This window comes from Callorhinus ursinus, unplaced genomic scaffold, assembly GCF_003265705.2.
Source record: "Callorhinus ursinus isolate GAN/ISIS: 27379988/994484 unplaced genomic scaffold, GSC_fseal_2.0 scaffold56, whole genome shotgun sequence".
NCBI classification, from domain to species: Eukaryota; Metazoa; Chordata; class Mammalia; order Carnivora; family Otariidae; genus Callorhinus; species Callorhinus ursinus.
The window spans coordinates 7,355,816-7,369,309 of record NW_027397118.1 but is presented as its reverse complement, the minus strand read 5'-3'; the positions used below and the strand labels follow the sequence as shown (position 1 = coordinate 7,369,309).

Sequence of the window (13,494 nt, the reverse complement as noted above, 5' to 3'; positions counted from 1 at the left end):
CTAGGAAACAGAGGGTTGCTGGAGGGGTGGTGGGAGGGAGGGATGGGGTAACTGGGTGATGGGCATTAAGGAGGAAACTTGATGTAATGAGCACTGGGTGTTGTATACACCTGATAAATCACTGAATTCTACCTCTGAAACTAATTATACGGTATATATTAATTAAATTGGAATTTAAATAAAAATTAAAAAAAAAGAAGAGAATCTGTCAGGGATGGTGGAAAAGAAGAAAGAGAGAGAATGTCACACACTCTTTGTTTAAGACTCTGGGAGGAAACGAGGTTTCTGGCTGCTATGAATCAGTCTAAGACAGACACATTAAAGTAAAATTGGCATAACTCAACAGAAGTCCTTGGGGCTAGGACCACAGTGTACTGCAGTACAGTTTATTCACTGCACGAAGGTTTCCAGTGGAGGGAACGGCAGGGGCAGAAGTGGAAGCCAACAAATTCTAGATTGCAAGTCATGGACTTGGCAAGCGGCTGCATCACTGATGTGCTGACAGATATTTGTATTTATAACTAACCTACTATTGCAATTGGTGACTGAGTGTAGTTCCAACATGAATGCTGCTTGACATTTGGCTTTACCTTAATAACTAAGAGGAAAATGAAACATCAAAGATATTCATTGGTCGGATCTTCACTCATCTGTCAATGACATGAATAGTCTGACAATACTGAAACAATACTTCCTCATTTTTCCTGTGCTCTTCACAACATCATGGTTTTAGGCACCACACACTTGTAGATTTAATCTGCATTATTAACATTTCCTGCATTTATTTCTTCAGCCTAGATAATCCACAAAATAATAAAACAGCCCTGCTTTATTAGCTTTTTTAATTTGTGTGTGTGTGTGTGTGTGTGTGTGTGTGTGTGTGTGTGTGTGTGTGGTGTAAATATTCCCACCGCGGCTGATTTCAAGCTACCCACATGACCACTGAATATAAAGGTGGAAAGAGAGACATAGTGATACATCCTTCTACAGTATTTCCACCCTACAGATGCAATAGAGATAAATAATTTCAAAATGTAAATAATAGTAAAATGCAGTAAAATAACTAGAAAGTGATAACATTTTGAGTATTGCCTTTGTCTTTGATATATTTAATTGCAAGTTTATATAATTTAATTTTAATAGTGTTCGTGTTTAACGACTGGGCTCTCAGAGTTCCTGAAATGTGATGGGTTGTTCTCCTGAGTCAGTATGAACAGGCTCCAGCAGACCACTGCTGATCCATCTGGAAAACATGGTGCCTTTTTCTAAATCCTTCTCCCACCAGGGACAGCTTTTTCTAATTCCCTCCTAAGTTAGTGCTGGCTGTACCTGGGGGTTAGCTTTCCTGGCTCCCTTGGTGCAGAGGGGAACAAGAAGTAGAAAGTCTGGGTGAGGGCCTTGCTGAGGGGGCCCAGTGGGCTAACCACACTGCAAATAAATGAGAGTCACGGAAAGGTCTTGGGAGTGGAGTATGGGGCTCACAGAGGCCTGGCAACCCTGGGAACACCGCCAGGCCACAAGCAAGCCAAAATGCATCACTACAGACCCTCCAATGACAGCAGCGCAGGCAGTGACCAGGAGGACAAAAGACACCGCTTGGAAAAGCCAAGGAGCAGAGGGCACGGTGCCTGGGACCCTGACTCATCCTCTGCCAGGCAACAGCTCTGAGACTGATCCTTTGCTGAGAGTAACTTAAAGGAACTATTTAAATGACTGGATTAAACAAGAGCTTAAAATGGTAAACAGGAACACTTATTTTCTCTTCATTAACCAGCAGTTTAGGGGCTCATGAGGAAGACTATGTTCTTAGAGACGAAATAAAGATATTGGATGTTCTCTCACCTTTCAGCTCTGGTCTGATTTGCCAACCTGGTTTATTTTTACACTCCTGTGGAGAGATGCAGAGAGGGTTTCAAAGGTGTCACCCATTTTTATATGGCATTTGTCCAAGACACTAATAACAGGGAAAAGTAAAACAAATGGAAATGAAGAAAATGTAAGCATGTATGATGGATATATGTTTGCAGAACACAAATTGCTCATTTCCACACAACTGCAGCTCAGTCACACATTAGTGTGGGCCACCTTCCAATCGATGAGGCCCACCTCCGCTTCTTTGACTGGCCAAGGGAATTCCTCTAGAACTTCCTTTGGCAGTCCTTGAGAGGTTCCCTGGCCTCCCAGCTTCCTCTTGGGAAGAAACAGAGTGCAAGTTTATTCACTCTGATTAGTGGTGAGACCATCACCGCAGTGAGGGTGGAGACCAGGATGTGACGGGAATAAAACAGAGAGGAAACAGACGCTCCCAGCCCTGTGCTCTCCCCATCCCTGGGGGGAGAAAATCATGATTATAAACTTGGTTTAGATATGGGCCATTTGCATATGACCAAACAGTCTGGAAACAGGAGGAGTGCCGCTCCCGCAAGGTAATGTGTGGCACAGGCCGTCTGGAGGAACTAACTTCCTTCCTCATTGTTCTTACCACTTTATCCAGCAGGATGTAGTGTCTAAGGCTAGAAGGTATGCCAGAGGGTAAGGACAGTATCCAGGGCAAGGCACAGAGACATGAGCAAGCCAGCCTCCGAAGAGGTTTAGATGATTAGACCTTATTCCTGTACCTCTCCCTCCAGTCCATTTACACCCTGTGCTCATCAACTTTCCCTGCTCAGAGGTTCATTTCCTTCTGCTAGTTCCAATAGCTTCTGGAGGCCATCGCTGGCATCTTCCTGACTGCTGAATGCCCACATCCCGATGCCTGGCCTTCTCCTCTGTTCCAGAAACTGGGAAACTCCTCCCCACCTTGATCTTCATGCTAGTCCTAATCTCTGCCAAGAACATTCTCCTTCCAGCTCCTCATGGTGCTGGTCCATTCTCATCATTCAAGTCTCAGCTCAAACACCACCTCCTGGGAGTAACCTCCCTGGTGAACATTGTACTCCTCTTTCTATCATAGTTTTCTGCTTTATTTGCTTTACTTACCACTTTCTCAAATTGCCATTTCTTTCTTTCTTGGCTTATTTATATTTCTGCCCACCTCCCTAGAATATCAGCTCTTTGAAACCAGGGACCTTGTTTGTCTTGTTCATTGATGTATCTGTGAATCTAGAATAGTGCTCAGCACATAGTAGATGCTTAATAAATATGTGAAGGATAAATAAATGATGTAGATGCAAAGCCTGTCAAAGAAGGAGCCAGGAAATCCACATGGTCACTGAAGACCTCACATTTAGATTTTTGATGCTTTGTCCAGTGACACATCCCATTACAGACATACAGTCACAGGATTAAAAGAAGTTGTTTATCAAGCAAGCAATTTAAACATGGATCCATTCCCACAACACAGCTTCCTTAGTGCGGTGTGAATTTGTATTTAAAAAAAATAAATCCAGGGCGCCTAGGTGGCTCAGTTGGTTAAGCGACTGCCTTCGGCTCAGATCATGATGCTGGATTCCCTGGATTGAGTCCCACATCGGGCTCCCTGCTTGGCAGGGAGTCTGCTTCACCCTCTGACCCTCCCCCCTCTCATATGCTCTCTCTCTCTCATTCTCTCTCTCTCAAATAAATAAAATCTTAAATAAATAAATAAATATATAAACAAACAAATAAATAAATAAATAAATCCAGCAATTATTATGTGAATAGAATATCAATTTTGTTTGTTGTTATTGCTGTTATGGGGGCAGGAGTGTAAGTGTGTAGATTAAAAGCATTAAACATGAGTGTTTAAAAAATATATCATGACGTTTGTAAGATGGTTTTTTAATTTCTTTGTTAAACACAAGGAGCCTCAACAACTGGGCCTCCTCCATCTTGCCCTTAGAGAGGCCTTGATAAAAAGGTAAGCTCTTGTAGATGTGGGCCAATCTTTTTTTATCTCTATATCTCCCCAGAGTCTACCACAGGGTAGGGTACATAATGCACATCCAGAGAAATGGTCCAGAGCTTGCTTACTGTATCCGGGATCTTCAGCTCAAATTCTCTCTAGGCCTGGTGGCTCAAGCCCCAGTGTAGGAGATATCCTGGACAACTGTTTTCCTTCATTCATCATGTCCAATCCATCAGCATATTCTGTTGAAGCTACAGTCAAACGTAGCTTCCGGTCTAAGTCCTCATTATCTCTTGCCTGGACAAATGTCACCACCTCATAACTAGCTTCCCAGCTTCTGACCTTAAATCATTACATTGCATTCTCCACACAACAGCCAAAATGGTCTCTTGAAAACATAAACCAGAAAAGATATTCTGCACCTTGAAACTGCCAATGGCTTGCATCATGCTTAGAGTAAAACCTAACTTCTTACTAGACTCCTTACCCCATCTTTTTACCTCTTACATGGCCCTCTGTCACCTGATCCTGACACTTCTCTTATCTCAGCCAAACCACCAGGCCCCACTTGCACTAAATTCCAGGAGCAGTTTTCTCAAATATCCAAAATTCATTCCGGACACAAAATCTTTGCAGTTGTTGCTTCTTTGGCCTGGAACAGCACCCCCTGGGCACCCCTGCCCTGAGCTTTGCATTGCTACCTCTTCATGCACAGGGCCCTGTTCAAATGTCATCTGTCTAGTGAGTCCTTCTCTGACCATCTAAAGGACTTACCACCATCCCAAATTACTCTCCTTGTTTATTGTTTGTTTCCCTCACTAGAAGTTCAGCTCCATGAAAGCAGTAACCTTGCCTGTCTTGTTCACTGACATATCCCCAGCACCTAAAATAATATCCAGTACATAGTAGGTATTCCAAATATATTGCTTAGTGAATGAAAGAAAGTTGGGATAATGTCAGAGAAAGAGCTTTAGGCAGGAGCATCCAAGTTCCTGCATTTCTATCTCCACCACGGCCTTATATACCTGCTTGTCTACCTACCTTCTTCTGGCCCTTATCTGCAGCATGCACAGAAACACACAGTTCCACCTGCCCTGTATCAGACTCAGCCGTCTACAGGGCTGTCCACCCAGCCAAGAGATACACAAGGGTAGGAGCTTGTCTTATGTTATACTCTTTACTCCTCCACAATTAGCCCCGGACCTTGTACTTAGCAGTCCCTCAGTGAATGCTTGTTGATTTAAACGGACTTTCAATTCCCTCTTGGATTCTGAGAGCATTGCTGGACTTCATAGGGAAAATTTTCCATCTTCAACTTATAGCCAAACCCAAGTCAAATCCGAACGTGAGGAAACTCCTAATGGCCAAATCAAAAACAATTTAAGTGACGAGATACATGATATTATTGGCTTATAACCCATAAAAAAAAATTCGTGAACCCTTAATAACATAAAAAAATTGAGTAAATAAATAAATGATGGAAATGTGCAGCTTTTTCTTACAGAATTCCAATTAATAAATGTAATATTAACTCACTACAATATATGTATTATGTATAAAAAGAAATATTTTAACTTACAATAGGGAAGCCTGGCAGATACCTCCTTCACCAAGTAATCAATGTCAAAATCACCATTAATAATACATTTCAACCATTATGTATCAGAAAGAAGGCCACATCTCTTCTGTATAGTCTTTCTGCCAAAAATGTGTAATGTTGATCCCAAGCAAATTGAGGGACTTCTACAAAATAATGGGCCAATGCTCTTTAAAAGTACACAGATTTAAACACACACACACACACACACACACACACACACATATATTGAGGAGACGTCACAACTAAATATAAAGTGGGATCCTGGGTCAGAAAAAAAAGACATTAGTGAGAAAAGTGGCAAAATTTGTGCAAGGTTTATAGGTTAGATAACAGTGATGTTAATTTCTGGTTTTTATAATTGAACTGTGGGAACTTTTTTTGCAAAATTTTTGTAAATCTAAAATCAATTCGAATGACAAGTTAAAAACATTTCAAGTAGATATAACTTAAACATGATCTTCTCCAGGGGACGGTCCTGAGGCTGAGCCTAAGGAGAAAATGGAGGAGCCGGCCTCGCCGAGGACGAAAGTCGCACGGGGCTGGAGTGCGCCTGTCCTCGTACACTTACGGCATGCGCGCGCTCTACCGGGCGGCTCCGGGAAGGGGCCGCGAGAAGCTGCGGGGTTTGAGCCCGGGGGCGGGCCGTAGCGCGGAGCCGGAAGTGGCGGCGCGCCCTACCGCAGCGCGGGTGCCTGGGACCTTTGGTGGTGGGGGTTGTAGAGGTCGCGCAGAGCTGTGGGTTCTGCTCTCTTTGACGGCGCCCCAGCGCGAACAGCTGTCGCCATGTCGTCGGTGAGCCCCATCCAGATCCCTGGACGCCTCCCGCTGCTGCTCACCAATGAGGGCGTGCTACTGCCTGGCTCCACCATGCGCACCAGCGTAGACTCGGCCCGCAACCTGCAGCTGGTGCGGAGCCGCCTGCTTAAGGGCACGTCGCTGCAGAGCACCATCCTGGGGGTGATCCCCAATACGCCGGACCCGGCCAGCGACGCGCAGGACCTGCCGCCGCTGCACAGGTAGGCCGGGCGGCCCCCGTGGCGGCGGCGGCGGCAGCGGGCGGCGCGCCCTCCTCTCCGGACCCCGGCCCAGGGCAGGCGGGGCCTCGGGGCGCCGAGGCTCCTCGGGGACGGCCTTCGTGGCTCGGGTCCGCCTCTTCAGCTACCTCCCATGTGAAATGGGGGTGACAGATGTCTTTCTTGTTACTGTTAAAGGGCATTATGTAAATATGTATATGCCCATTTCATTACTTCATGAAGTAATGAAAATTCTGCAGTTAGCTGCCGCTGTTAAGTTCTCCTCCCCGCCTCCCAGGTCTTAAGACTCTTAGCCCAGTGCTCTTTTAACTTTCCAGGCCCCTCCTCTTTCTTATCCTTTATTCCCTTCCCCGTCTTTTTTGCCGTCTTAAGTGAGACACTTGGTACTCCACAGGTTTTCTTTTTCCTGTGCCATCCTAATCCGCACAACCCGTTTCATTATTTTTGGGGGTGCCTATTCTTCCAAACTCCCTGCCTGCCCCTTCTCTTTTACCCTCCCGTCCTATTCACATATTCCTTTGTCTCCGTTTCTGGAACTTTCTCATCTCGTATCTGCTTTTTCTCTCATATCTTAACATTTCTTATGCCCCACGCTTACCACTAGATTGCCCTACACCATGGCCCCAGTTGTGTGTCTTTGGGTGAGACACCCTGTGCCTATTGGAACGTAACAGTATCCATTTCTTAGGTGTGTTACGAATTAAGTGGAATAATCGTTGTGCGATGATTGATAGATAGTAGTCCAGTACTGTAGCCACTGCCCACATGTGCCTGGTCCAAACGGAGATAACTAGGGTGACCAGCAGTCCCGGTTCGCTGAGGATTGAAGTAGTTTTAGCAGAAGTCCTGTTTCCCAGGCAACACCTTTAGTCCCAGATAAATCAGTGCAATTAGTCACCGCAAACGTGCTGTAGGTATACAGCACACACTAGAATTTGAAAATTTGGTATGTGAAATGTTTTGCTGATTAATAATTTTTACATAGATTAAGTGTTGGAATGGTACTATTTTGGTTGTCCAGGGTTAAATAAAATACTAGTATTTCACCTGTTTCTTTTTACTTTTTAATGTGGCTACTAAAATTACATAGGTGGTTGACATTATATTTCTGTTGGACAATGCTGGGATATAATACATGCTCAACAAATGCTATCGTTATCTTCAGACTCACCTCCCTAGCCCCTGCCTCCTATCCTTAACTTGTCCTGAGATGCTTTTAGTTTAGAGCCATTGTTTACCTACAGTTACCCTTTTTTAAAGTTAGGGATTCCTGACTGATTTCAAGAGGGTTAGGAATGCCTTATTCTTACCCAAAGTCTTGTGACTATATACATTTCTAAAAGGAGAGGCTATAACTCTCTTCAAATTCAGAAAGGAAACTGGTATCTTTCCCCTCCCTTCCTAAAACAAAACAAAACAAAAAACCCCTAATACTCTCTTATTAGTCCACATTGTAAAAACCTTGCATTTCTCAGGCATGGAAAGCACTTTGGCTTCCATCTGATATGCTTTGGTTATTGCTTGCATGGAATTGGATACTTTTCAAGTTTCAGTAAACCCTGATAAATTGTGTTGAATTCTGGTTTCCCTACATAATGACCCCACTCCTTAAGCCTTTGCTTATGGCACAATTTTTTGTTTTCTGTGCCCAGGCATTTGATCACTGGTTGAGGCAAGAGTGTTCATGGTTAGATTTTCTTTTTGTTTTAGTTTTGTGCATATGTGTGGTGATTACCCATGGGTTTTAAAGTAATAGCAATATTAAAATTTAATCATGTAAGTTAGAAAACATACATTGACAATTTTTCATAGAATTCTAGCAAGGACCCACCAGACCATCTGGTTATTCTAGAAATATTGTTTCCTACTGGAAAAATCTGTGTAGAAAGATTATACTGCATTCCTTAGCACTAGCCTCAAACGTCTTTTTTCTCTAATATGACCTTTAAACATTCTTAAACATTTAAAAAGCTTTGATAATGCAAATATTGAGTTACCCATAACATTATTCTATTTTAATACATAAATCTGCCCTTCCTCAGTTACCTGCTTTTCCAAATGGTGGTGGTACCCAAAGGGAAGGCCAGGGGCTCTACTCCTGTCTTTTGTTTCCTTTAGACCATCCAGGTGACAATGTCTCAGTCTTGAAGGAGCAGCAGAAGTAATTTGTTCCCCTGTATTCCCTGTCACAAAAAGTAGCAAAGCCAGATGTTGAGTTCCCTGAACAGCACACTCCCTTCTGCATGTTAGTTAGTGTGCAGGCATGTTACCTGACACGGGAGCCTTTTTAAAGGAGGAGCTTTGGATTATCCCTGCAACATAGAACTTGGCTCTTATGCCACCTCAGGGCACCCTGCTTACCTAGACTTGAGTGACTCATTGTTTTTTTAGTGAAGATGGATAATGTAAACACTGTCCTTTCATGCATTTCAAAATGGTCATCCAGTCTTATTCCAGCCTTACGTTCTTTAGGATACATGGCTTCATTTCCGCATAGTGTGGATTTCTCTGGCTTCTTCCTTCAAGATCCCAAATTAGTTTCATTGGCATTTGTCTGACAAGAAATGAATGCTTTATAGATAGCAGATGCCTAGTTTCGTAATTTGGGTCAACTCTTTGTCCAGGCATTACTCCCTTTTTTTTTTAAATTTTATTTATTATGTTATGTTAGTCATCATACATTACATCATTAGTTTTTTTTTTAAGATTTTTATTTATTTATTTGATAGAGACACAGAAGAGAGGGAACACAAGCAGGGGGAGTGGGAGAGGGAGAAGCAGGCTTCCCGCGGAGCAGGGAGCTCAACGTGGGGCTCGATCCCAGGACCCTGGGATCATGACCTGAGCCAAAGGCAGACGCTTAACGACTGAGCCACCCAGGCGCCCCCTACATCATTAGTTTTTGATGTAGTGTTCCATGATTCATTGTTTGCGTATAACACCCAGTGTTCCATTCAATACATGCCCTCCTTAATACCCATCACTGGGCTAACCCATCCCCCCACCCACCTCGCTTCTAAAACCTTCAGTTTGTTTCTGAGTCCATAGTCTCTCATGGTTCATCTCTCCCTCCGATTTCCCCCCCTTCATTTTTCCCTTCCTACTAGCTAATTTTTTTTTAATATAATGTGTTACTTGTTTCAGAGGTATAGGTCTGTGATTCATCAGTCTTACACAGTTCACAGTGCTCACCGTAGCACGTACCCTCCCCAGTGTCCCTCACCGGGCCACCCCATCCCTCCCATCCCCCACCACTCCAGCAACCCTCAGTTTGTTTCCTGAGATTGAGTCTCATAGTTTGTCTCCCTCTCTGGTTTCGTCTTGTTTCATTTTTTCCTTCCTTCCCCTATGATCCTCTGTCTTGTTTCTCAAATTCCTCATATCAGTGAGATCATATGATACTTGTCTTTCTCTGATTGACTTATTCAGCTTAGCATAATACCCTCTAGTTCCATCCATGTCGTTGCAAATGGCAAGATTTCCTTTTTTGATGGCTGCATAATATTCCATTGTATATATATACCACATCTTTATCCATTCATCTGTTGATGGACATCTTGGCTCTTTCTATATTACTCCTGTTTTTATCTGTGAGCCTTCTTAGGCATTCAGGAAATATTACCTAATAGTACTAACATTTTAAAATTTAATCTTTTATATTAGCAAGTATGTAATGGATAGCTCTATTTAGATTTTCCTAAATCTGCATTTACTCTTTTTAAGGAAAGTGTCCACAAGTGGCATTTCTTAAATTCAGAAATGAAATTTTAATTTTTAAAAAAAAATTTTTTAAAGTAATCTCTGTGCCTATCGTGGGGCTTGAACTCACCGCCCCAAGATCAAGAGTCACATGCTCTATTGACTAAGCCAGCCAGGCACCCCCAGAAATGAAGTTTTTAGAAAGGAGTGGAAACCAAAAATCCCATAGCAACAGAAGCCTTGTCTGTTATAGACCTTGGAGCAATAGGCTCCTTGTTTCTAAGTTATTATTAATCATGATGATGAGTTTTGCCAAAAATCAACAAATAATTCAAAAGCATAAGTCGGGTGACACAAGAGAACACTAAAAAGATGTTTCAGTTGTTCTTTCCCAAAGATGTGTAACTTGATTCCAGAGTTTTGGTAGAAATGCTTCTCTTTGTTAAGTGTAATTAAGATGTGAACAGTAGATATTAAGTAATAGCTGAGCTTTCTACTATCTCAGCTATTTAGAAGCTATGTGAATAAGTATATTTCTTATGGGCACAAATTGGTATTGTCTCTTGCGGTGGTTAAAGTAGAATTAGTCATAAAACCTAATTCAGGTCCCCTGTTGCCTGCCTATGCAATATCTTTGTAATTGTTTACCCTTTTTGAATCTCGGTTGCTAATTTATAATAAGGAAATGGTGCTACCTTCCTCACAGGAGTGAAAGGTAGTGTACAATGAGATAATACTTACGAAAGCTTTTTGTAGGCCATGGAGCAATAAACCTATATGTTAGAGGTATTATTATTCCCCAAATGGGTACTTTTAAATGTAAATTTCAGGGGCACCTGGGTGGCTCAGTCGTTAAGCGTCTGATCCCAGGGTTCTGGGATGGAGCCCCGCATGGGGCTCCCTGCTCAGCGGGAAGCCTGCTTCTCCCTCTCCCACTCCCCCTGCTTGTGTTCCCTCTCTCGCTGTGTCTCTCTCTGTCAAATAAATAAAATCTTTAAAAAAAAAAAGTAAATTTCACAAATGGAGGTTGGGGGGAGGAGTGGGAAGGCCCTAGATTCTTTCAATATGGGCAGAACTAAGCTAGTGTCATTACAGAAAAAGACTTGGAAGATTGAGGATTCCAAGAAAGGTGGAGAGCTTTAAAGTAGAAAAAAAAGCAAGTGGTTGGCATAGGCCAGTTTGGATATTTACACAATATCCTCATCTTCCAAAACTGGAGGTTGGACTTGCCTCATCTCTCGCTCTGGTTTCCTCTTGGTTCCAGTTTGCAAACCCCTTAGGCCAGGGATCTGGTTTGTCATCTGTTGATGTTGCTTGTAGACAGATCTGCATTGTGCAAGCATTGATGGGTGTCATCTGAGGGGAATTGAAGTCTTGGTCTCTAATCAGTTCAGCTATTGCTAACTTTCTCAGGCAATCCGAGTTGGTTTACAGGAAATGGGAGATATAGCCTACTACCATTAATGACTGAAGAAAAGCAGCCACAACACAAATACCTTAAAATAATAGATAATTGTCAAATCATTTCAGTTTTTAAAGTGTATCATGTTTTTTCTCTCCACCAAATTATCTTCCTGATTCTTTCGTTTTAGTTACTGTTTAAATCAGTTTTTATCCCCTGTACATGTGATATGACTGAAAAGGTGGCAAGGAAAGACGGACTTAGCTCAAAATTAACTGAGTGGCAAAGGAAAGCCAAAGATCCCGCATAATTTACGGAATGAATATAAGGAAATAGTCGAGACTTGAGTGCATATAGAAGTAAGCAAATTCCCTGGCATATTCAAATTCTATATTCATGTGTGATTCAGTATGTTTGAGATGGGCAAGTTTGATTTTCCAGGATTACTATTTCCTCAGGGTGTTGAGAGTTCTAGTTGCCTTAATTCCAGTTTCTTCTCTGAAATTACAGCCCTTCCTGTGGCTGAAGGAAGAAGATACAATTTTAGTTTGAGATCTAGATGTGTTTTCTGAATGTGGCTCTTGCTATTTTGTATAATTTTGGCTTTCTGTGAATTAAGTTTATATGTAACTTAGAACTGTATGTTCTGATAAGGAGCTAAGACTGAAATAAAACAGAACGTTTTTAGTTGGTATTAGGTGGGGCGTTTACCACTTAGGACAGAACTAAGTTTATACCTTCAGTCTGTGGTATAGACAGACTATATACCAGACTATAGTATAGACAGACTATATAGTATATGGTATAGACTATGGTACAGACAGACTATATACACACTGTGACAGTGTGTAGCCTCTGATATTTAGTCTCCACATTTAGAAATTTCGTATTCACGGGCATAGATACTAACTCTCAGATTTGATGACAGTTTGTGAGAAGGCAGATATGTAGAAGTTTTGGGGATTGATTGTGTGAAAAACCTGGCTTGATGTTGGTAGCAAAACCGGTTATTGGAACAGAGATTTCTTAGATTGGTTTAACATTAATGCTGTTTATATTTCCATCTGTTTAAAATGCTAATATTTGTTCTGGCATAATATTACCTCATCCCTAGCAAAATGAGTTTAAGCTATGTAATTGTCAAGTACTTCTATTTTTTTATTTTTAGGTATTTCTACCTAATCTTAAAGGAGATGATAATTAGAATGAGATGGCCTGCTTTGCCCCCTTGCTGGTGGTGGTGACTTCACAGACCATTGCTAGATGCTAAATTAGAGAAATCATTTCCAGTTTAGATGTTATTTGTTTTTTAAAGAATTCCTCAGAAAATGCAACAACACCTTTTGAGGCAAGTTTCTGTTCTACCACATTGAACATTTGTAACACTGATGTTTTGTGTGTTTTTCAGGATTGGGACGGCTGCCCTGGCGGTTCAGGTTGTAGGCAGTAACTGGCCCAAGCCTCACTATACTTTGCTGATTACAGGCCTGTGCCGTTTCCAGATTGTACAGGTCTTAAAAGAGAAGCCATATCCCGTTGCTGAAGTGGAACAGTTGGACCGGCTTGAGGAATTTCCCAACACCTGTAAAACTAGGGAGGAGCTAGGAGAACTATCAGAACAGTTTTACAAATATGCAGTACAAGTGAGTTGCTTTTATTTTTTTCCTTAAAACCCCATTTTCTTCAGTTCCTTTGCTGCCCTAAGATATGATGAATTTGTTGAGTGGTGAAGTTTTAAGGCAGCGTATGTTTAAATGACTTAGTAATATAATATATTGATTTCACTTTGCTTTTGTCTAAGATTGTACCTAAGTCATTCTAGGAAAAATGAGCCAACTCTTTCTAAAATTTTTCCAAAGAGTCTTTCTAGAGCTTTCCTTATAACTTCCACTGTCTCCAAACCTTAGTTATTAAACCAAAATAATGTTAAAAA

General features: G+C 41.9%; 2 protein-coding genes across 3 annotated transcripts in view; one reads left to right on the top strand and one right to left on the bottom strand.

The window, feature by feature from the left end:
* ABCC11 (ATP binding cassette subfamily C member 11) overlaps positions 1-8,809 on the bottom strand; it is a 75,120-nt gene extending 66,311 nt beyond the window's left edge. Inside the window, exons 1-2 of one of the 2 annotated variants that reach the window (XM_025852355.2) lie at positions 8,507-8,809; positions 1,843-1,888 (exon numbers count right to left, since the gene is read on the bottom strand). The gene's annotated coding sequence lies outside the window, so the exon portion shown is untranslated. The remainder of the gene's footprint in view (positions 1-1,842; positions 1,889-8,506) is intronic. The other variant, XM_073884380.1, reaches the window with a different exon arrangement.
* LONP2 (lon peptidase 2, peroxisomal) overlaps positions 6,087-13,494 on the top strand; it is a 119,619-nt gene continuing 112,211 nt past the window's right edge. The window contains exons 1-2 of the mRNA XM_025852359.2: positions 6,087-6,442; positions 12,970-13,204. Of these exons, the coding sequence (XP_025708144.1) occupies positions 6,210-6,442; positions 12,970-13,204 (468 nt within the window). The 5' untranslated portion in view covers positions 6,087-6,209. The remainder of the gene's footprint in view (positions 6,443-12,969; positions 13,205-13,494) is intronic.